At 40.3% G+C, this 23,668-nt stretch overlaps 1 protein-coding gene across 1 annotated transcript; it reads right to left on the reverse strand.

Moving 5' to 3' along the window:
* Nucleotides 1–2,696: 2,696 nt before the first annotated feature.
* On the reverse strand, nt 2,697–22,571 carry LOC117820039 (actin-related protein 3-like). The gene is made up of 12 exons (XM_034693669.1): nt 22,367–22,571; nt 18,379–18,434; nt 16,251–16,375; nt 15,782–15,892; nt 15,456–15,551; nt 15,227–15,334; nt 13,127–13,270; nt 10,130–10,303; nt 9,659–9,751; nt 7,298–7,423; nt 5,810–5,893; nt 2,697–3,791 (listed from the first exon to the last, which is right to left on the reverse strand). Exons 1-12 carry the CDS (start codon nt 22,408–22,410, stop codon nt 3,696–3,698), a joined length of 1,257 nt encoding a protein of 418 aa, XP_034549560.1. The 5' UTR covers nt 22,411–22,571; the 3' UTR covers nt 2,697–3,695.
* Nucleotides 22,572–23,668: the final 1,097 nt, after the last annotated feature.

Genomic DNA, 23,668 nt, shown 5'->3' on the forward strand with positions numbered 1-23,668 from the left:
TCAGAGACGAGAATTCAACCTTGAAGAGCCTGGACTGGTCGCCACCATAGCCTTGAGAGCCTTGAGTGCCTTGCAATCATTATCCATTTGTCAACAGAGCTGTCAATCAATCATCTTAGAATCACATTACTAATGAAAAACTAAACTCAGAAAAATGAAAACATGAACATAAATCTGCATGAAAACAAACAAAAAAAAAAACTAACTGCTTTACAGAAGGATGTTCAGAATGTATGCACCCATCTGTTGTGATAGAGAAGGGCTGTACTGCTGCCAGTCACCAGGGGGAGCTCTAAAGGCCATGGCTTCACTCACCTTCACTGGGGTGTGCAGTGTCATATATCCTGCAGAAATACATGCTGGAGTGAGTTGACAATCTTTGCTATTAGTGATATAACTATACTAGTACATTTAAACATATATTCAGCCTGGAAACAAATAAAGGCTTTCAACATAAATAAATACACTGTTGGAATATATCTGTTGTTTTACCTTATTCTCTCCAGGAGAAAAAAAATGCACCAACTGCAGCCGATCCCAGACCATTTTCCGTTCTTTTGTTTTTTTTATGAGACAATCCCAACATGATCAGTTCATAAATAACTCTGTTTACCTGAAACACCTGGTATGTAGCTTCACTTTCCACCTCTGAGCGGGGTCGCAACACTTGATATAAGTGTGAAGACTCAGCAGCCGACACTCACTAAGTGTGTTAGCCTCCGTGCTGTGATTGGCACCAAGTCAAGTGAGCCAACATCTGATTTCTGGCCTTTCATCAAAGATGAGAACTCATTACTTTCTTCGATAAAGCACAATGACCTGTAATCACTGTTTGTCATCAGCCCTGAAATGAATCAGGACTTTGTGTTTGTGAGCACTGAAAGGAGCAATTTAGACTCCAAAAGGAAAGCCCTGTCACATCGATCTGCCTGCCGTGACATTTAACCTTCCTGCAGTCTCTTTAGACTGAGCCTGAACATCATTTTACTCACCGTGCTGCTGTGGAAATGAAGTCCTCCCACTCCTGAGACCTCTCACCTATGCTGCTGCCAGAGAGAGGAGAGTATGAAGACCCAGGATGATACTCTGAGGATCTTCTGATGTGCATCTCTGCTTAGCATGTCGCTTTTTGACCCCGGTAAATCGCTAACATTAGGCTGTATTTGCAAAATGTAAAACAGCACAGAGGAAGAAGGCAGCTCTAGAGATGCTGAGAGAGTGACATCTATTGGATGACGGAGGAACTGCATGCATGAAGAGAAACTCAGGAATTAACCAAACTAAGTAATGATAGAGACCATAAGAAGGATAAACATCAACTTTCACATTTCAGTCCTGCTAGATTATTCATTTCTCATCTAGAGTTAATTTTTTTTATGCACACATTTTATGATTATCCCCTTTCAGGATCAAGTTGCAAGTACAAATGTAGATGTCACGTTTGCCCTTGAATGCCTGAAAAACATCAAACATACAAAAATGTGCAGAGCAGCATCTTCCTCCACACTCACATCCTGTCAGCAGGATAACACTGTTGAAATACAGATTAACATTCAGTGCTTTGCTGTATATTTTTACTCTCATTTAAAGGGATTACCTGCACAGGGGAGACAATATCCTCCATTTAGATGAGGCTTTCCACTTCAGGTCCACTGGCAGTCGTACAGCTGGGATGAAACGACTGAAAAGAAGTCTGAATAAAAACCTGTGCAACTTATTATATCATATTTTTGTATGAAGTCAAAAGGTGAAGAAAATGAGTTCAGGGTTTACTTTTTTGAAGATATACAGTACGTAGTAAAATGATATTATCAGTGACAAGCTCTGCTGGTAAAGTTTGTAAGTGAGAAGTAAGATATTTAGCAGGAGGAGTTTCTCTTCTTTAGATAATCTAATTTTTACATGTTTTGTCCTCGTGACTGATAATGGAGAAGGATTAGCAAACAGACGTACGTTTTCTGTTGAGGTATTGTTTCAGGCAGAGAAAGTCTACATCCGGGGCTGTGCTAGCTAAAAAATAGCCATGAAAACACCTTAATTGCCGCCTTATACCATGGGTTCCCAAGCAGTTATGGCACCTTAAAAAATTTTAGATTACTTAGAAAAACAAAAATCTTGCGACCCCCAATTAGTGTCTGGTGACCCCCCAGGGGGTCTGGACCCCCACTTTGGGAACCCCTGCCTTAAACTACAGTAAAGGGATTTAGACTGTTTGTAATAGAGTCTGTTTGTGTTTCTGTTATATCCCAGAATCTGACACACTGGAAAGAGGTGATAAGTGAGCATTGTTTTACCTTTGTCCTGATTGGGAAGTCAGTGTGGTAGGAACATTTCAGTGAAGCGGCAGCCACACCCTCAAACTAAACAACTTTACCATTTATATTTTAAAATAATTAGGACAATACAATTAGATATCCGTAGACTTGAAACTCACATTTGAGACCATAGACCCCTTAGAACAAATATAACTGGAGGTAAAACTTATGGTTATTGTCATTTTCTGGTGAACAAACTCACTGCTTCTCTCAATCACAGGAGTTGCCCCCTGCTGGTCATTGGAAAGAATGCAGACTCATCTGAATTCTTACTGTATAATTTTAAAAGCAATAGCTTAAATCCTCCTCTTACAGTAAAGAACCAAAGTTATCAGCAATCTGGAAGAATAAAGTATGAAGTAAGGAGCAAGATTGCAGGAGTTAGAAACAAATTTCAGCCTTTATTGGAATGTTGCAAGGCATTAAATACACAAATCCCACTCATTTAATAATTTGGTATTTAATAATAATAAAAAAAAATTCTAGTCTAACAATACTGGTCTGACAGTCTTATTTCATCTTTATCACCTCAATAATTCCTCTCCTTTGTCTTTCACTGCACCACAGAGGTGGAATCCTGACGTTACCTTGAGTGAAAGCAGATGTGAGTTAAATGTTCTGTTTGGAAACTAAAGGGCAGACAGCAATGACACATGTGGGGAATAACAGGAGAAGAAAAGCCACTACTACTGAAGAAAATACTGCGTATCAAAGCTGCATGTGGATAAAACAGTCTCTTTCTGGTACTGATATTTATTAATTCACCCCTGATTTCCCAGGTTTTACATATAAAAAACTTTAGTATGAAATATAAACAAGCTCTTGTGTGTGCATTTGAAGCTGGGAGAAGTAATGTAGAAATAAAAGGAGACAATAATATGTTCCTAAGTTGTCATGATCTCCTGCCTGGACTTTAATAAACATAAATAATATGTTCTGGTGTCAGGAAGTTGCTCTCAATGTTTTTATCATCATCTACCAACACCGTCTTAATAACCATCATCATCTTTATCCTCGTCATCATCACTCCCTGCATACACTCAACAGATCCAGAAATGTTCCTATAATTGTTTGGCTTGCAAACCTTTTCCCTCATGTTGAAAAAAAAGAAGAAAAAAACAGAAATAGAGAAAAATAAAGGAACATTCACAATAATTTTCCTGCCGCTCTGTGTTTGGTCTGGCCTCTTTTCTTTTTTTTTTTTCTATTAAAATTCTGGGTGGCCTTCTCGTCTCACACATCAACAAGTAATCAAAGAGCACAGAAGCACCATCATCCTCCACCTCCTGAGTCGGTCTGTCATTAACAAAGTCTAACTTCACCCACCCGCCCCCGATATCGCAGCCCCCCCCGCCCGCCCACGGCTGTCAGACTCCAGAGTTAAGACATGACTCCAAACACGGGGTTGTGGCGACAGATGCTCGGCCCGATCTCTTCGTAGTCCTTTTTGGTGTGGCAGACCTGGTAGAACTCGGGCTGTGGACGCACAGAGGAGGATCACAGTGAGTGAGAACATACGGCTGTGCAATAACGGTGACATAAACTCATCATTCGATACCATTCACCATTCACAGTGCTGGACAAATGATCTTTTAAGCTGTCTTTATATGATGCCTTTGTTACTGCCTTACAACTCGGGTCACTTTATTTAGATGTTACGTTGTCTGCTACATCCTTCCCTCCATGGAGACCAACTCCCGACATTTACACAGAGTAGCAAAAGAGAGAGGCCACCACTAAAGAAGGATGCTAATATCATCACTGAACGTCCTTTGTTGGTCCACTAAGTTAACGTCTATGTGTGTGAAATAGTGCTGGGCGATATTGAAAATTATGTTATCACGATAAAGTATTTCATATCAGTCGATATCAATAATTATCACGATAAATATCAAACCATTATTTCATTTAGATTTAAATGCAGATTTTTGGTCCTCAGTGAAAGCTGAAGTAACCGGACAGTTTGTTAGTTTGTATCTGGATTTAGTTTTCTGATGAACATCTTGAATCCATCATTTCTGACGGTGCTAACAGGAAGCAGGTCTTTTGTGTAAAATTAGATTTTTGTGAAGTTTTAGTTTGTAGATTCTTATTTTTCTCAGGTTGAGGTTATTTGCATAATTTTATCTAAATTTGCAACAAAGATATATCCAATGATGTACTGTGTATCAGTTTATAGAGTATTGTTTGAGTTGTGCACTCCCCTTTAATAATACTAAGGGTTACAGGCAGAGTGATGTTCTTTCCCACAGTGCAGTGAATGCATCACAGTAATTCAGTGTTCCGTTGTCCTACGGTTGAGGTGGACATTAAACGTGTTAGAAATGAACAGCAGAAGTTGTCTCCATGCTCTTCCTGAAAGTATATTTAATAAAGTGTATTAAGTTAATAGTTAACGCAGAGTCGACACAGTGTCAGACTAAAGACTCTGCTTTGAGCTGGGAGGTGTAGTTTAGCTGTCGCTTGTTCCAGTTGTGTTTACTATCCGTTCTGAATGTCTCTAAGTCCCGCTTTTTATATTGAGAAAAATTATATCACAATAATTATTGTTATTGAATTATCGCCCAGCCCTAGTGTGACACTGCATCTTCAACTTCAAACTCTTCACCTGCTGTTACTTCTTCAGTACACTTCTACTCAGCTACAAACATAAGAGACACAGAGGAGTCGAAGGAAGACAGCGCCCTCTGCTGTTTAAAAGAGGTATTGCAGTTCATCTTTCATCTCCTGGCTTTAATTTGAATATGTGTGCTGATTTTTGACTGCCTTGTATCGTTACATGCTTTCAATAAAAACAGAAGACATCAATACTGAAACTTTTGCGTTCCTTTTTTGAAGAGCTGTGGTCTTTCTATTCATTTTAGAATACTGCTGCTGCCCTGGATGAGAAAGAAAGGATTCACACGGAGGTGGACCTTTATGTTGAAAGAGTAAAATGATCCACCATGCAGACTCCATCAAAAGGGATGATCATTTGGTGTTGGAGAGCTCAGGAGCTGCTGGTCTACTGCTACCTTGACTTGCAAAGGTCTGGACCTACCACGTACACCTTTCATACTTCATACATGTGGGTGAAACGAACCCAGGGGGATGCTTTGTTATTGCCAATATGACATTTTGTGATGGGCTTTGTACACATGAGTTTTAGCTCTTGAATAATGCAGCTCATCTGAGGGAAGAGAATAAAAAAGACACTTTAATCTCTGAGTTTTGCTTTGAGACCTTGGGCCTTAATTAGAGACCTTTGCTCCATGTGACATTTCCTGCTGTTAAAATCATCAGCTCTCCTCACAAAAATAACTCTCCTAGGGGGATAATGACATGTCACCACCCACAGCAGTCACTTCCACTCAGAAAAATACAGACTGCAGAAAAGGGCACGTCCTTCACGTCTTTGAGAGATACTGTTGGTAAATCTTGAAGAAGAAATCATATAAAACAAGTTCATTCTGAAGAGGCAGTGTGTGTGTGTGTGAAGGGTTTGAAATACTCACAGTTGATGCTAACATTGAACCACCAAACCAGACTGCGTATCTCTGCATGTGATGAGTGATGACCTGGACATCGATTGGTTTGGGCTGAGGAGAGAGGACAGAGAGAAGGATTCAAAATATTATTACTTGTCTACAGAATAGTCAACTGAATTGGGCTTCAATGCATCTCTGATTTACTTGATTGCTACAATACGTTTGTGAGTACCAAGGGTCTGCAGCATGTGTCAGCTCATTACAATCAGAGCTACAAACACTAGTTTATTCAAGCTTTGGTTTTTATTGTGTTTAAAGATCGATTAAATGCTTTTTTTCAACATCGATGTATTTCTGCACTCCTGTCTGAGAGGTTCTGTGATGAATTTGCTGTGTATCACTTGCCTGCTCTATAAGCAGATTTTTTTTATCATTATGGCCCACACCTGTGGATCACCCTACCTGAAGATCTGAGGGCTGCACAGAGCATCAACATTTTTAAAAGCAAACTCAAGACCGACTGTTTTAGTCTCGCTTTTTACTGAGTTTTTTTTTATAACAGTTTTATTTCACCTTACTTTATTTATGTATTATCTAGTTCAAATTGTTGTCACTTTTTTTTCATTATTATTTAAGTATAGCTTATTATCTTTCAAAGGTTTAATATTTGTATTTTATTATCTTAGAAATGTATTTTATTTTGGTTAGATTCATTTCCTGTGTTGAGTTTCAACATCTTATTTTACCTCCAGTGTTTCCTCATTAAGATATCATTAGAGCGTTTCCTCAGTTAGTTCAGCAACTTCTTATTTAATTTTCATTTATTTATCTATTTTATTTTCATTGTTATTATTATTAGTGTTGCATATATTGTGTTCTTAACCTTAGGAATGTGGGGTGGGTTTTGGATTAGGATGGGGGGGGTCTTAAGTTGTTTTATGTACTTCACTTTGTGTTACAATGTCATTGTATGAAATGCGCTTTATAAATAAAGTCTGATTGATTGGTTGATTGATAAACATGTGCATCATTTACAATAAAAAAGGGGGTAAAAAGGAAAGAGACTCACAGGAAAGAGCAAGTGTATATAAATAAAGAGAAACAATTGGTCGTTTCCATTTGTAACTGGGTACACGTTGGACTTTTTGCAGGCACATCCTGCTCCTCTGACTTGTGTAATTCAGCTTCTTCCTGTTTTTGTTCTGGACTTTTATTAGCTTTATTCACTGCAGACAGTTAGCTCCGTCTAACACCTTATCAGCATGAATCACAGGTAAAGCCTTTCTTATTGTTCCTGAAGGTGAAACAAATCAGTTGTAGATTAAAGGTTCAATTAGCTTCATACTTTATTGACCTCTATTCATCAACATTGGATGCACATCTGTAGAAACAACACTGGTGGTGTGAAAGGACAAACTTTAAAGGCATTTCTTCTTGCTTTCATTCTGACACAGTAATTGTGTTTAGTCGAGCCGTATTGATCTCTGCTGCATATAAATCAATGTTTTCTCTCACCTTGAGTTTGCCTCCACTCAGCTCCTCACTCATCTTCAGCCGGGCATCAACCGTCCTCTTTAAGTCTCTCTGCAGACGCCGCCCAAAGTCCCTGAACATGGTGGAGCCTCCTGACAGAACAATGTTCTGTGGGGAAGAGGGTGACGGGGATTACAGAGCTGCAGAGTAAGAAGCACTTAACACCTGTGACCTGCGGCTGGCTAACACCCAGACAGTCTGGGTAAACAGTCCCATCCTGAGCAGTGAGAAACAACTCTGTGATGTTAAATATAACACAATGATCAATCTCTCTCCTTTCATTATTTCAGTTTGATCTGTGCAAGTTTGCAGCAAAGCCAACACCAATGAAACTACTATAGACGAGGCATGGCATCACTTGTGTTGTTAAAAGACTGAAACACAAACTTAATGTCTTATTTCTAAAGAAAGAGCTTCAAGTCCGTACAATGGTCTCATGTTTTATCTCTATGATGCAAGTTTTCGTGTTTTCCATGATAAACTTTCAACATTTTCCAGCAACATCTTAATGTTTCAAAGCAATTCACTGTTATTCTAGCAACGTTGTTCACTGGATAAAGATATAACTAAGGTAGGTTGTTTTGCAGCTAAATCTTGAAAAAAAACGTACACACAACATAAAGTTGTTTTTTTTTTTAGGAAGAATAAAAAGGAAGGAAAGACAGAAAAAAGAAAGACATAATGATGGAAACGAACAAACAAAATAATAAAAGATACAAAAAAACAAACAAAAAATAAAAGAAAGGAAAAAGTGTAAAAGAAACAAAGAACGAATGAAAGAGAGAAACAAAGAAAAAATAAAAGAGTAAAATAATCAAAAAACAGAAAAAAAGATAAAGAAAGAAAGAAAAACAAAAGACAGAATAAAATAAAGAAACAGAATAAAAGAAATAAGCAAAAAAACGAATAAAAGAAACAAATAACTAGTAAAATAAATAAATAAAGAATAAAAGCGAGAATTGAAAGAAGAATAAAGAAAGAAACAAAAAAGAACATAGAGATTTTTAACCTTAAAGTGCTTCATCCAGCATGTTTATGGTTTCACTCACAGAGTCTGTTACTTGGCGGAGAGTAGAGCTACTTCTATTTTCTATACAACTTTCATCTCAAAAACAACAAGACAGCAGCTGGAGAGCATCTAAAGCTGTTTGCATGCCAGCATCAACCAACAACAGAGGCAGAATGCTAACCTCATCAAATAACATACAAAGAAGAAAGCATGAAGTCCAGTCTCTCCTGGACTACACGTGTATCACTATGAGATTCAGACTCATGTAAACTGCAGACACTGCATGTACATACTTAATGACCATAAAATGTGAACATGCATGCCTCTGCTGCGTCAGAGGAACACAGGGAGGAAGACAGAACTAGATGCTTAATTTCACTAGACTGATTTTGAAGTTGTATCCGCACTATGAGCTGCACCTCGTCCAGGCTGGTTAACTCTGCTGCCACACAAACAGACAGTTAACAAAAGCAGGTTTCACGCAGTGTTTACGATTATGGTCTACATCTACGTGAGGTGATGTGTGAGTCGCTGTTGTGTCTACTTCTCCTGTCAGAGCCGCTGTCAGAGGGGTTGATGCAGCAAAAGCAGACTTAAAGACCCAAATAATACAAGTAAGATTGCATGGATACACACTGCATGTATCTGGTGTACATTTCTATATCTCATATTGCATTAAGAGTAGTGGCTTGAAATGCTCATCCCTACACCCTAATTGCACAGCCAAGCACTTACTTTCCTAAAATTCCAGCGCTGTCAGTGTGTTTCATGATACAGTATAATATGCACACATGAGGCGCAGAATGTACCTTTTTACTTAAAATGAGCCTAATTGCATCAAAGCGTATTAACAATGAGCTGATAGACAATCTGTGTCACATTTTAGCATCTTTGGAGCAACTACAACGCAGTACTTTCAGGAGGATTTCCCACCAAGACATGGGATCATCGTAAAAACAGTCGGATGATAACAAACACAAAACCAGTCTGAGTCTGACCCGGGTTTAACCCCAGCACTTTTTCCAAATGTGTGCTTTTCACAGCGCTAAAAAAAACAAAAATGTGATTCAATTCAGAGTTTTCTCCACCCAAGATGATTCTGCTGACTTAAAGAGGGCAGTCTCACAAAAACAAGCACTTCTTCAGTCAGTCAAAAAATAGTGGAGTCATAAACAACCGACCTGAAAATACATTCACTGACACTCTACGTTATAAATTCAGATTAAGTCAAAGCACGTCTAGAAGTATCTGAAAGAAGAGCTGAATCGTCGTTTTTTGTCTCTTTGTGTTCACAGAAAATAAGCGTCCCGTCATCGTGGAGAACATCAGCTCACCTTATAGAGAGGACGTCTGACATCAATGGGGCAGTTCTGAATCACCTCGTCCACAACTTCAGAGATGGGCTGGGTGAAGTCTGGGTTGGCAAACTGGGATGATGAGTAAACAGAGAGGAGACATTACATACTGTTATATAATGTTACAGATCAGATGAAGGTGAGATCAAACTCTGTGAAGCGTAAATATAAAGAGGCCTGGTCTAGGAGTCCTGTATCAGAGGTGAGCAGACCATGTTGGGCTCCTTGCACTAGTGACAATCATTTGAGCATGATACTTTGAACTACCAAACACAAAACTCTCTGCAGAAATTAAAGCCTTGCCTGACGATACAAACACTTCTACATGGGTGTTTTTGTTTTTATCATCCTCTATTTACTTGCACTTCTTCAGATGATCAAAGAGTCTGTGTGTACGTGCTGTCGAGTCACCGTAGATCTTAAATTTGATAGAGCAGTTCATCGACAAACCTCTGGGTGGAAGAAGATCTCGGGCCCCAGGAAGCGCTCGTAGCCCACGTCGATGGTGAACTCCTTCTTGCTGATGGAGTTGATTCCGGTGTACTGCTTGATCCACTTGGAGCCGTCCGTGTCGTACTTGCTGAACTCTTTGACTAGATCCGGGCACACATAGCTGAACCGCTCCTGATGAGGAGAGCGAGAAAAGATATGTTACTATCTTAGCTTTGAAAGAAAAGGTGTAGCTTATTGTGAGTTTGTAAACGAGGAACAGAGTAGCAGGATCTAATCCTTGTTTATTGTCCTTCAGTGCTTCTTTTCTTTGTGTCTCTTTATTTAATTTATGATTGATTGATCAAACAGTTGCTTTGATCAGTAAATGATAATATATTTTTGAATTGAAACAGTTCTCCTGCAGAGATTTTCACTGCTTTAAAGTGGAAACATCTCTAACAGCTATCCTACCTTTGCATCATTTTGTGTTTGAACCCTGCAGCACATGCATCCCTCTATTTGTGTCTTCAATCAACGTGAATTAAGCAGCAAAATCAACCTGTGCTCTTTTTGTCAGTGTTTTGTTATCAGTGTTTTGTAATGCAACAATGATAATGAGAGCATGTTTTGTTATTGTCTACCTTGCTGGTGTGTTGTGCTGCTGTTTAGACAAGAATGAAAACACTTTCAATTTAAAAAGTGTGGGGTGTAATTGATTTTTCTCATGTGCCGGTGAATATGAATGAGCGGGACGTAACGGGGTGCTGTATTCAGAGGAGATGTCATTAGTTTGATTTGGAGGGAATGTGCTCCATGCTGCAGGCCAGACTGCAGAAAGGTGGAATTAACATTTGCAGACATGAGTGGCAACTTGCACAGCCCACATCACTCTCTGAGCTAATGCTCATAATTAGAATTCACATTATTTTCTTGCTTGTTTGTCTGCAGGTGATGAGAATGGTCCTTGACATCCAGAACAGAGTCTGCTTTAACAAGATGTTTAATAAACATGGAGCATTGAGGTGAATCGATGAATGCATTGACTTAAAGACAGAGCAACAATAAGACATTTACATAAAGCCCTGTCTATTTGTGACCCTGTAAATGGAAAGAAATAATAATTTGGCGAGACAAAGCCATAAGTGCTTCTCTTGTTCATCTTCTTTAAGTCTGCGTTGTCATCCTGTGAATAAAATCCTCTTGCGTGGGTTGATGTCAGTTTGGGGAACTGTGTTATTGTAAGAAACTGAAGGGAAAAAAAACAGCAGAGGGTTTTGAAGGACACATACACAGCATGAAGCAGGCAGGGCAACAGTGCCACCTAGTGTCTGTATGAAGAAGAGCAATTAATTTTATACTTAGGACACTTTGCAAATGGTATTCTCATTAACTGGCTTATTAAATAAATTGTAACTTAATGTAAAAAATAAAACAACCTTTGATGGAGAATTTATTCCTGATTATTTGCAATGCATTTCATCAAGGCAACAGAGGTTAATGAAACACCATCTGCAGCAACAATCCACTTCCCTTATTCCAAAGCTTACATAACTAATACGATGTGACATAATGTTCACTGTTTCAAGACTGCAGACATGAAAATGATGAAATGTTTGGCCTTATATATATTTAGTTTCATTACTTGAACAGAACCTCCAGAGAAAAATGACTTCTTGTAATCTAGTGTGAAACTTTTTTAAACTCCTGTTTACTTGAGTTGTTTTTTGGACCCTCAAAATCTGTAAAGATAGGTTTAAAATAACTTTTAAAATAGCAGAATTACAGCTTTTGCCTCATTAGTAGCCTGAAGACTCATTCTCCTACAGTGGAAATCTTTATAAACCTCCCTCATTCAACAGCTGGATTGAGGAAATGCTCTCCATGCTGCGACTAGAAAAACTAGGATACAATCAAGCCAACTGTCCTGAAAAATATAATGCTATTTGGACACCTTTCATTGAATATCTTAAAAGTCCTGAGTCCATCATGAAACTCTCTCTTTTTTTTGGGGTAATTTAATTATTCATGTCTCATTTTCATGTCTATGAATGTAAAGGAGAATTTGTTATTCTATTTATTTATTTATTTTTTGTTTACAATGTCTATTATGTAAGTATTTGCTTGTTAATCTACAGATTTTTTTAAATTAGCTATTATTGTTAATGCATTTACTTTTATTATTATTGTTTTATTTTTGTGTTATTTATTTATTTACCTTCATTCTTGTCACTCTTGTCTCTAGGTTTAGGGTGGGTGGGTGGATGTAGGGAATAGATGTTTTTGTTTGTAAAATGAAAAACTATAAATAAAGCATTTCAAATTAGCAGAATTTTCTTTCATGTGATAATTATGTAGCTAGCTTAACAATGAGTCAAATCTACTTTCAGTTCTTTAAGCTATTTCTATTCTAAAATAACATCTTTTTTTATTTTTAAGTTCTGTTTCAGGGCATTTTTGCATTTATAGATAGAACAGCTGAAGAAAGGAGGAAGGCAGAAAACGTGGGGAGCAGAGAGGAGGGGAAACCATACAGCAAAGGGTCGTTGGCCATGAGTCGAACCAACGACCACAGTGACAAGGACTTAACTAGTACACCAACCAGCAACCTCAAAATCACATCTTTAAAGTTCTTTTGATCAACTTTGGGCGTTTCTCCATTAATTGTTTTTTAATCATACTTACTATACTTATCAACATTTCACTGAAATGTATTGTTCCATATCCTAATCTACACTCTCTTGTGGCTTTTGACTATTTTGGACATCTTGAGCAGATAACAGGGTGGAGATTTAAGCTGTCTTTCACAGCACAGTGGGCATGATTAAACAGACCAAAGAAGCCAGCACGTTGTTGTTTTTCTGCCAGAGGGGAAAAACCGTTGCTTTGATAACACCACATTTCAAGTGCTATTCATCTTATGTGTTGCATCCCTCTGGTTATACATGATATAACTTAACTGACTCCAGGGAGGAGTGATGAAGGAGGTAAGAGGGGAGAAGGTTCTGAATTACAAACCTTTACTGCCTTTGCCGTCTCCAGGGACTGCTCGGGCGGGATGCCCACCTCCCTCTCCCTGAGGAGCTGCTGGGTGAAGTAGGTGATGTCTCGTCCCGCAATGGGAATGTGCTTTATACAGCTACCAATGACGTAACCTTCAGCCTGAGAGAGAGAAGAGTGAATGAAGACAAAGACAGTCAGATTAAAAAGCAGCATATTTTTCTGTCAGCTCTTTGTCCCGCCTCCTCTGTGTCCTCATGCTGTTGTGTTTGGCTCAGCTTTTGTAAGTGTCCAGCAGTAGCTGCAGACATGCTGATTCAGTCACTCAGCCACTAAATATATTCTGCAAGCACATTTCCTAAAACTGAGTAATTCCTTCCAACCTCTGAAACTCCATGGCCTACTTTGCAACTTCAGCACTATCCTGTTACTGTGCGAGTAGAAAAAGAGTTTTCAAACGGGAAGATCCCTGATGGGGTCCAAAACTGTAAAAACATCAGAATAACAACTCTTTACAGAGAGGGACTGCACGCTGCTGTGCCTGATAACAGATAAATGCAAGAAGCCAGGGTTCAGCCAAGTAATGAGAACTGAGCCGACTGTCAGCGCACAAACTGGCTGACTGTTTATTAGTGCACCAACCACCGTCACATTGTTACGAGGCTGACTGCGGAGCTGTTGATGTGTTTATAAGTTCTCCAGAAACTAACTCTAATTTCTCGGTTTCTCCCCCTCGTTCACAATCGTATCTCTCTTTCACTCGCAGCAGCTGTTGACTGCATCTGTTTTTTAAAGATATCGTTTAAAGCTGGGGTTGGTAATCAGATTTAGATACACTTTTTGTCATACTGGTTAAAATGATCTTTATGTCCTGATGGCAATCATTACATGATGTGTTCTTAAAAAAGAGTGAAAAAACTGCTATCTACAGCCGGAGTAAACCTGGGAAAACACCAACCAATCACCGTTTTTTGGCTCCTCAAATTTTAAACCAATCAAATCCCGTCCAGCCGTTCTGCCCTCCTCCTGCGCGTACATTTCCCCGGCGTGCACTCCTCCGAGTCCCCGTCTCCTGCCTCTACTTCCCCTGACTCTATTTACTGCCCCTCTCGCTCGTCCTCGGGCCTGTCCCCTCTGACCTGATGAGGTGCTTTGCTCAGGACTGTAGTCCGGATCAGAGTCTAAAAAGCTCTCACCAACAAGCAGAATAATTAATGACGTTCAGTAAGTCCTACAGAAAATATATATTTATTCTAGCGTCCGTCCGGACGCTGTAGTGATGACGAGCCGATTCGTGAACACGTTGAGCTTTAATAACCGGTCACTGTCGGCCGTGATCACGCCAACCAAAAAAACAACAATCAATGTTTGAATAAATGAAAAACTTCTCCTCTCCTCTCTCCCACTCGCACTTTCTACACCTCTCCTGATGCCTTCACTGACCGTCAACACTGTAGGAATTAAGAACACCTACACTGAACAGGTTTAACAAACAGTAGAGCTGTTACAGTATTATATGTATTATAACTTTTCTCCTGATATCGTGTCACCTGTACAACTGGATAATGTTAGCATGATAGTTGTGAGTACTAACAGCAGCCATGTTTGTTTGTGTTTTTAACTTTCACTATGATAATGTTTTGGTGAGGACCAGTTTTGAATCAGTCACGATCATATGGTCGAGAATCAGCGGCGCTCGTGAATGTGAGCGGGGGGGCGTCGTTTTGGAGGAGCTCCGAGGGAGGAGGGGAGGGGTTAGACGGAGTCATGAGGAAAAGCTACATTCAAATTCATGCTGGTTTTCCGAAACTACCAACCCTAGCTTTAAAGCATTTAGTATTTAAAAGTATCAAAGTACTGAACATGTTGACAACCTAACTCTGAGCAATGCCAGGATGCACACATAAAGGAAATCAATAAAAGATGACCGAGCAAAAATCCCTCTTCCACAGACACAAGCAGTTTGCACATTCTCCAAGCTGCAACCTGCCTCCTAGTTCTTTTAAAATGCAACTGTTTTACCCTGTAAATCTGAACTAGAAACTAGAAAGTATCCTGTAACTTGAACGCGGTATCTCCAGCCCATCTCAGTGTTTGCCTGTCGATCAGGAAACTCACCACAGGGATAACGTGGGTGACACCGTCTCCACTGTCGATGACTGTGCCTGTCAGCGTCCTCTCTCCCACCTGTCTGGACGTCCAGGAGGCTGCTAGAGCAAGCACAGCCTAGCACACACACAAAGACACAAAAACACATCACACTGATAAATCACTGACTGTGTGTTCCTACTTACAGCTCAAGTTAATTTCACGTGATGAACACACTAAATCATACAGATAATCTCACCTGCACAGCGATGTACAGCCCGGGTACGTTGAAGGATTCAAACATGATCTCGGCCGTATACTCTCGGTTCTCTGGTGTGTTCAGAGGCGGCTCGGTCTGCAGAAGACAAATACCAATCAGGTATTATGAAAGCCTGGTAACGTATTTCTAAGGAATATGTAAAATCATAAACGCTAAAAATAACAAAGTATGGAAGGTCTTGAACTGGTATTTAACATTTTGCAGTTTGCATGAGCCAAAATCTAAATGTCACATTCAGAGGAAGAAAGAACGTTTCGAGGCATCTGCTCTGCACTTGTCACATTTCTCTTTAAGTGCCGTCTTACCAGGAGGAAATAATGGTCCTCAGGTTCAGCCCTCAGGTACTTGAAGATGATCTGCTCCATGAAGCGCTCCATCAGGTCCCAGTCCTCCACAATCCCGTGACGGATCGGCCACTGTAGGCGGACAAGGGTTGAGTCGTTAGAATAAAGCATGCAAGGTTCCTCCTTAGGATGCAAAATGCAAATACTGGAACATCAGGCCGGGTGTACACTGATGTGTCGAAGAGGAAAGTGAACTCACTGTACGGATGAATTATTTACAATCGTCACATTAACTGTTCACAAGAAGTGTTTAAAGGTTAAAGGGATTACAGTGTGTTCGTTCACTACTTCAGTAATAAGTCAGGAATCGCTGAATGCACTACAGAAATGAAGAATACCTCCGCTCTCCAAAGAAACTGAAACAAATCAAACATGGTGATTGCTTTGCCAGTCACATCTGTGGGAGTGTAACGCCGTCAGGGTCACGTACTTTAGTGGAATATGAGGGTTTGTCTACTGCTTCATCTCCGATGTAGAAATCCAAGTCATCCACCCCCTTCATCATCCTCCGCTGGGCCTGGTCCCCGACCTTGGCTGACTCTTTGATTGCGATACCTGACAAGAAAATAGAGACTTTAATAGAGAGAAACAGAAAAGATGAACTCTCTTACAAAGATGTGAAGATTTATTGGTTTGAAAAGAAGAGTCCAAATGATCTGACGAGGAAGAGCTGGACAACAAAAACAACTGTGATATAATTTATCAATGATACACTGTGGAAGGAGGATAGTGTGTGTCAGCTATGTCTTACATGAACTTGCTCTACCTGACAGCCCACATCAACACAGCACAAAGTACACTGTTTTAATGTTAAAAACATACAGAGGTGTCTGAAGAGTTACATAATCCATTCTAGTAACTTTACCAGCAACACTGGCAGCACATTTAAAAACCAACAGAGCTGTCAGTGTTGAGATTTTTAAGGTAGGAGAAAGAAAACAATGAAAAGATAATGTTCAAACACACTTAAAAAAAGAAGCTGGAGAAGAGCTGGCAGGACCTCTCAAGCAGCAGAAAACAGCACCATGTCTTCGATTTTTAAGGACTAAGTATTGTCCCGTCTGACAACGTAAAGAAAAGTTACTTCTGTGTCCTCTGATAACTTTAGGTCTGACTTCTTGATGCCAACACTACTGAAATAATAAACATCTAAAGGTGCTTTTCAACAGCAAGGGAACTAGGTACCTTTTGAGGAACTTTCTGCATTTCAACAGCAGGAACCAGGATCTAAATTTAGTTCTAGGGTAGTTAATCTCCCCCCCTGCTTGGGCACGAACTTAGCCTAATGGTTAAGTTACGGGCCCATGTAGCAGGCGGCCTGGATTCAAATCCAGTCTGCGGCCTCTTCAGCTGCAATGCTGAATGTTCCTGATTGGAAGAGTTCCCGCAGTATTTTGTAGTTCCTGGCTGAAAAGCACTGTCTGTTCATTTTAATAAATGGCCCAATGTGCATGCATGCTTTCTTTCTTTCTTTCTTTCTTTCTTTCTTTCTTTCTTTGAAATTTAGCACATGACCTTATTAAGTTTTCAACTTGATTTAGCTAGAGTCAGCAGCCTATAACAAAATGATGATCAATGCAGAAAGTCTGTGCTTCTACAGGTTTCAGCTCGTCAGCCTGTCATGAGGCAGCTCCAGCTGACTACTTTCTAACTGTGCAAGTCCAACCGATGTCACTTTGTACAATTTGGTTGTTTTAACTATATAATTAAACCAAATGATATAATATCTGGAAGTTCAGGTATAATAAAGATTTGTTCATGTCAGCCGCAGATCAGCTAATAGGAAACACTGACTTCAAACACGACACAGTCTATCTCCCTATCTAATGTCTCTGTTTTTTTACTAGTGTGAGTCCTTATGTCTGTGTCAGGGAAGGTTGAGAGCTGTGCAGAAACAGCAGCTCCTGTACACTGAAGAATTCCCCAGGCTAAGAAAAAGCTATCGAGGTTTGATAGAGCTGAGTGTGCAGCAGTCTTAAAAGTTCTTTCTCTGCAGAGACTCGTTGACTTTTCACGTTTAGCTGCTTTATTCGATGTGCTGCTGGCGTAAACTATCTTTATTCTGCAAGAAGAGGAGATTGCATCCTTTAAAATGTATTGAACTATATTTTAAAGTAGAGTCATTGAACCCTCTAAATTCCTCTGGCTTCTGAAATTATCCGTTTACCCTTTAAAGCGGCGGCACTATAAAATTTTATGCACTAATAAATAATGTGTGTCTATACAGAGAAAATGATCATGGTTTTAAACTCAATGCCTGACCCTTTCAGCAGTTCGTTAACATTATATAATCATTTTAGACTTTGTGTAAAGACTTCAGGTGTTGGGACTGAACGTGAGAGAGTCATGAGGGTCTGAACCAAACAGGTGCTTCAGGATCGATCACACGAATATGACAGTGTTGTTGTTTGAAGAGAGAATCATACAGACAGTATCTACAGTAGAGCTATTCTCTCTTATCATGATGCATCATGGTCCTTATTGCCATGGATTGTTGCCATGGTCACCGGCCTGCTTGGCTGGTGTGACTGGAATCCGACGCACAGTGAAATACTCACATGATGGCACGATGAACTGTGGCTCTGTGTTTCCTGCATACCCCAGCTTGGTGTAACTGCAAAGAGAAAAGCATCTCGTTATTCATCTGTATGTTTTTACACACTCGCTCTAGTAAAAGGAGAGTTTTGGCAACGATCTCCTACGCTATCGTTTCCATCAATGCCATCACTGTCTGTCGGCAGGTTGGTGGAGAGCCAAAAGCAGCAGCAGCAGCAGCAGCAGCTCTGGAGTTTGCAAATGGGAAGCCATAAAATAGAGCCATTCATGTCAGATTAGTAAACTGAAAACTATTTGTCTGTGGTGAGAGAAAATCACTTCTGCATAAACTCACCACGCTCAGCGCACACTGTCCGCGACCTCAACACTGCTGTGTGCTTTACTGCAACCTGTTCAGGCAAGTGAAACCAAAGAGGAAGTCTGTAGAGTGAGAGCCTGATGGGAAGTGAAACCTGTCAGTTACAGGTTTAAGAGTTATTCTGATATTTTCAAACCACAGACTTTATAAATAACAGACGTAGTATGCGTGACGTCACCCATCTGTTTCTGAAGCCGATCGGCGGCGGCAGCCATATTGGAAATGTTGAACTCAACCTAACTGTTGTCGAGCGAGTGTGAGGTAAAGAGGAGGGCTTTGAGCCTCCTACAACGCTAACAGCTACAGTGTTCCCACCTGTCAATGAAGTCAGCTGTGCCTCTCATAATGGAAACTCGTAATCTTAATATCTTTCAAACTGCTGAGTCATGAAAAAATCACCCCCGGACTGTGTGTGCTGATCGAGAAATGAGCTATCCAAACTACACTCGTCTTTTGTACCAGACTGTAAGCATATTTATTTCTGCTGTAAAGATCGTCTTTTTTGAATGGGTGTGTATGTGGTTTAAGGTACTTCCGGAGCCAGCCTCTAGTGGACACTCGAGAAACTGCAATTTTTAACACTTCTGCAGTGGCTTATCCATCTTTAAGCAGAAAGATCAGTTCTATTTCAGTCAACAAAGCCTCCAGAATGCATTAATAATCACAGAAGTTTAACTTGCAGACCCTGGGAGCTGCTTATCTACCTGCCTCTGATAGTTTGGGTCCAAAACTACATTCTTGTGACATTTCACACACCACAAAAAATGACCAACAACTCCTGTTTTCTGCAATATGAAATTAGAGATGGTGTTTATGCAATCTGGTGGATTTAAGGAGTGGGATTTAACAGTTGATTACAGCTTCAAAACAAAACTCCTTCTCTTGCAAGTCTTAGAGTATTTTCAACAATCTGAGCCTGACAAAAGGTGAGAAAGTGACTGACAGTGGATCTGGATGTTCTGTGATCTGGCTGCTTTGCTGTTAAAGATTACGTTGCATAAATTACAACCTGTCTTGCAGCTAACTGCTTGAGCAATCGACCAGAACAACTCAAAACCTCTTTGTGACAGTTAATTTTAGACTCAAGATCATGCAGAAATGTGTCCGAGGGGTTACAATGAAATAATTCCTTCTTTCAAACACCAAAGGCTTTAGACTCAACAGCCTGGTCCTTGTCTCTGCTCTGTGCATGGTGTTTTGTAGGGCACATGTGAACCAGATGTGGTCCTGACTGGGGTTGGCCCAGACGAGACTCCCATACTTCCTGCACACACACAGCCCATGGGACTGATAGAGGACTCTGCTACGGGCTACCAAAGCTCTGTGGGCATAATGGGCCACATCCTGGTCACAATAGAGGCTCTTTGATTTTTATTTAAAAGAAGAGAGAAGAGTGAGACCAGCAGTGTTTGATAAAGAGTTAAGAGGCAAAAACATCAGACATTTTTTTTTACTTTGTATTATTGGACACCTTTTTAACTGGAATCTGTAACAACTAAGTGAACGTTATATTTTCTGGTCTTAACACTGATGAAATGATGCATTTTCATGGATAAAAGTCTTCCTCTTGCACAGGAAATGGTGCCTTTTTGTATCACAAAAATCCATGTTGGTGCAGAATGTAGACAAACGCAAATATGTAGGATGCAGTCCACTTTACTACAAAGAGGGATGGACTGGTGTTCAGTGCAAACAACAGCTGCCTCATGACATCGACGCTGGCTGACAGCAACAAAATGTGCTCTGAACACCTTCATACCACAGAGCAGTCCCAGCTTGTCTGCCTCTACCTGCCTCAACAGGCTGGAGATAATCTACAGCTGCAGTGAAGATCTTTATTGCAGTGAAGAATCTGCTTTAAGGAAGTATATTTACAAATGTATTACATTGAATTAGTTTGCTTTGCCTCACTCTTTATGGAACATCTGCAAACCTCATCTCAGTCCTTATAAAGCATTGATTTGAGATTTTGCACAAAAAAGGACCCCACTGGACTGCTCTGGTTCTCTCATTGCATGCTTGAATACTTCTCTAATAATAGCAGTAAGGCTGGTTATAAAAAGGAAGTGAAGTTGTCACTGTTTGGACATCATGAGAATGACTCAGAGACAACTGCTTAACTCCCTCAACATCTGCAGAGAGCTCGTCCTCTCCTGCTAAACTGCAGAGCCATGCATGTCAAAGTTTCCACATGAAACACCTCATCATTATAAACCAACACTCCGCCTGTGATAACTATGACTAAGCGTTATTTTGGTACATAAGAAAAACCTTTCAGTCATTGATATTTGAACATATGTGCTCTGACTTCAAGGCTTGGCCGGAGAGGAGAAGCCATCTGCTCGAGTGTGCAGGCTAGCACTTACTCTCAGCTGTACTTACTCTGCTGTTTGCAGGTCAGAAGCTGCAGACTGGTTAACAGCCTGAAGAGTGGGGGGAGGAATGGGGAGGAATGCAATGTGAGGAGTTCAAGCCTCTACATGCAAGCAATGCAAACCACATCCAGCCCCCCAAAACTAACATGCTGTATAGTTTTGTCAGCAAATTAAAATCTCAGAGACGTTTTCTTCTTTCTTTCGATGACTGTGTGGGTTTGAAAGAAAGGAAAGCGTTCCAATCAGATACTTAAACTACCTGAAAGTAAAAGCAGGAAGATGTGCACAATAGTCAATTCAAACATCTGCAGGAGGAGCCAAGAGAATACATTGCAGAGCTATTTGTTTGTCCTTTAAAACAACATTGATTAGATCACAAAAAGAGAAATGTCACTGAGACATTTTGGTAAGGGTTATGTTTTTCTGCTTGGCTATGAAGGGAAATCAGAGAAGTTAATCAAAAAAGCATGCTCGGATGCCGAGAAACGACCATATATGGACTAAAAAGCGTGAATGAGGAAGTGTCGCTGTATTAGGAAGTAGTAGTGCGCACGCGCAAATCCGGACAAACCAGTAAAATGATTTATGAATTCCATAGGCTAAAGGCACTGTTATATTATCTCGGGTCCATACTATTGCAGAAAATCTGATACTTCAACTAGCAAGAATTAATTATGTCAAAAGTAGCTTTCGGGACCAATATAATGGACCAGCTGTGAAGGTCTTCCTCGATCAGGTCTTCTTCGATCAGGTCTCGGTCTTGCAGCTGCAGACACCAGTTAAATTCTTGCATTATAATCTCGTCCACACAAACTCTGGTGATGAAACCCTGCTACGACTTAAACTAGCCAACAAACACAAAACAACCTTCAAATGTGACGCGATGTAAAGCACTCAAAGAGACCTGTGTCGAAATGAGCATCGGTGTTGCGGTTTAAATGGTGACCCTGTTATCTGTTGACTTTAATCGAATGTATCGGCAGTTTAAACATCTGTGACCAAACGTTCCCTTCAACTCCAACTGTCACATTCGGCTGCACGTCTCCAGCTAACAGGGTCACTAAATAAAGCGAAACACCGGGAGATGAGCGGATGAAATGTCATGTTAAGCTGCCATATAGCATATTAGCTCTACAGACGGACACACACCCAGTTGATGCTGCTGCTGCTGACACTGACAGTCTCTAACCGTTCTCAGCCTCTCGGTGACACCCGAGCCCCCTGTCCGTACCGAGGGGTCCGGTTTGAACAGCTTACCCTGTGCCGCAGTCGACAACACACGCCGGTAACCGTCCAGCCATCTCTTCCCAGGTCCTTGCTGCTCAGGAAGGGTTAAATTTGAAGGATAGCGGGCTGTTTTGGCTGGAGGAATCTGGCGAGGCGTCCACAGGCGGAACCCTGAGCCCGCACAGTGCCGTTTCCACTTCCGCACTCGGCTCTTGGCAGGCAGGGAGAGGCAAGATGGCGGACACCGGGTCGAGAGACAAACAGGCAGGGCTGTCAATCATCGAATAAAACCCGTTCAAAACTGTTTTAACACTTTTTTATCTCTATAAAAATATTTTTTATTTATTTCCTTATTACAATATCATATTTTTTTATTTTTTTATAGAGGGAGAAAAATTCGAAAATTAAAAAACATGATATTTTGAACAAATCAGTGTTGCTTGTCCTAATAATTTTAAAATGCCCCCTTTTATTTTTAATAATTTGATTTATATGTTTTCTACGGAGCCCTTGTAGTCCCAAATTATCTTGTGTTCTGAAGTTAATATCTTGAGTACATCTAGTGCGCCCAAGTGAATTTCTTGTGTACACAATCTATCTTGTGCACACAATTCAATTATCTTGTGAGCACAACTCAATCTCTACTGAACTGGTTATCTTGTGTGCACAGTGTAATTATTTTTGATGCTATCTGGGAGGGTTTGCTGCTTAAAATATGTGAAAACATCTGGTTTATATGGTGATTTCAAACATCTTTCAAGGCAGTCATCAGGAACAAGGCTGCAATATGAAAATCAGACATTTAAGTTCAAAGGTGTTTCACAAACAAATAAAAAACTTAAATAAACTTAAATCTAAAATAAATGACTGATGTATTGGATGTATTTCCAAGTGGGGTTGTATGAGCTTTAAATCACTAGTAATTGTAGAGGCCACAACAGATGCTGCTCAGCTCGTCTCCTGTGATGAGAAACTGCAGGAGAAATGGAACGCAAGCTAGGCTACAGTTTCTGCAGACGGTGTCATTTCTGCCAAGCGATTTAGCGAATTTTGAGTCAAAATAACCAAGATTTAAATTGATCTCTTATCAGCCGTCAGATTTAAAAAAAAGGCTGATGCCAATATGCGTCAAAATGCTGAATATCGGTGCGGATAATCTGCCCGGCCGATAATCGGTCTATCCCTACCATCCATGCATCCATCCATGCATCCATCCATGCATCCATCCATGCATCCATCCATGCATCCATCCATGCATCCATCCATGCATCCATCCATGCATCCATCCATGCATCCATCCATGCATCCATCCATGTATCCATCCATGCATCC

The sequence above is a fragment of the Notolabrus celidotus genome, chromosome 10 (genome assembly GCF_009762535.1).
Source record: "Notolabrus celidotus isolate fNotCel1 chromosome 10, fNotCel1.pri, whole genome shotgun sequence".
Lineage (NCBI taxonomy): Eukaryota > Metazoa > Chordata > Actinopteri > Labriformes > Labridae > Notolabrus > Notolabrus celidotus.

What these genes read in the sequence shown, in the direction of transcription:
- LOC117820039 (XM_034693669.1), bottom strand. Translation starts at nt 22,410, where the DNA reads ATGGCTGGACGGTTACCGGCGTGTGTTGTCGACTGCGGCACAGG. An exon ending in TGAGTGGAGGCAAACTCAAG is followed by an intron (nt 5,894 to 7,297) that starts GTGAGAGAAAAC and finishes CTCTCTCCTCAG; the next exon opens with CCCAAACCAATCGATGTCCA. An exon ending in GTTCAATGTTAGCATCAACT is followed by an intron (nt 3,792 to 5,809) that starts GTGAGTATTTCA and finishes GTGCGTCCACAG; the next exon opens with CCCGAGTTCTACCAGGTCTG.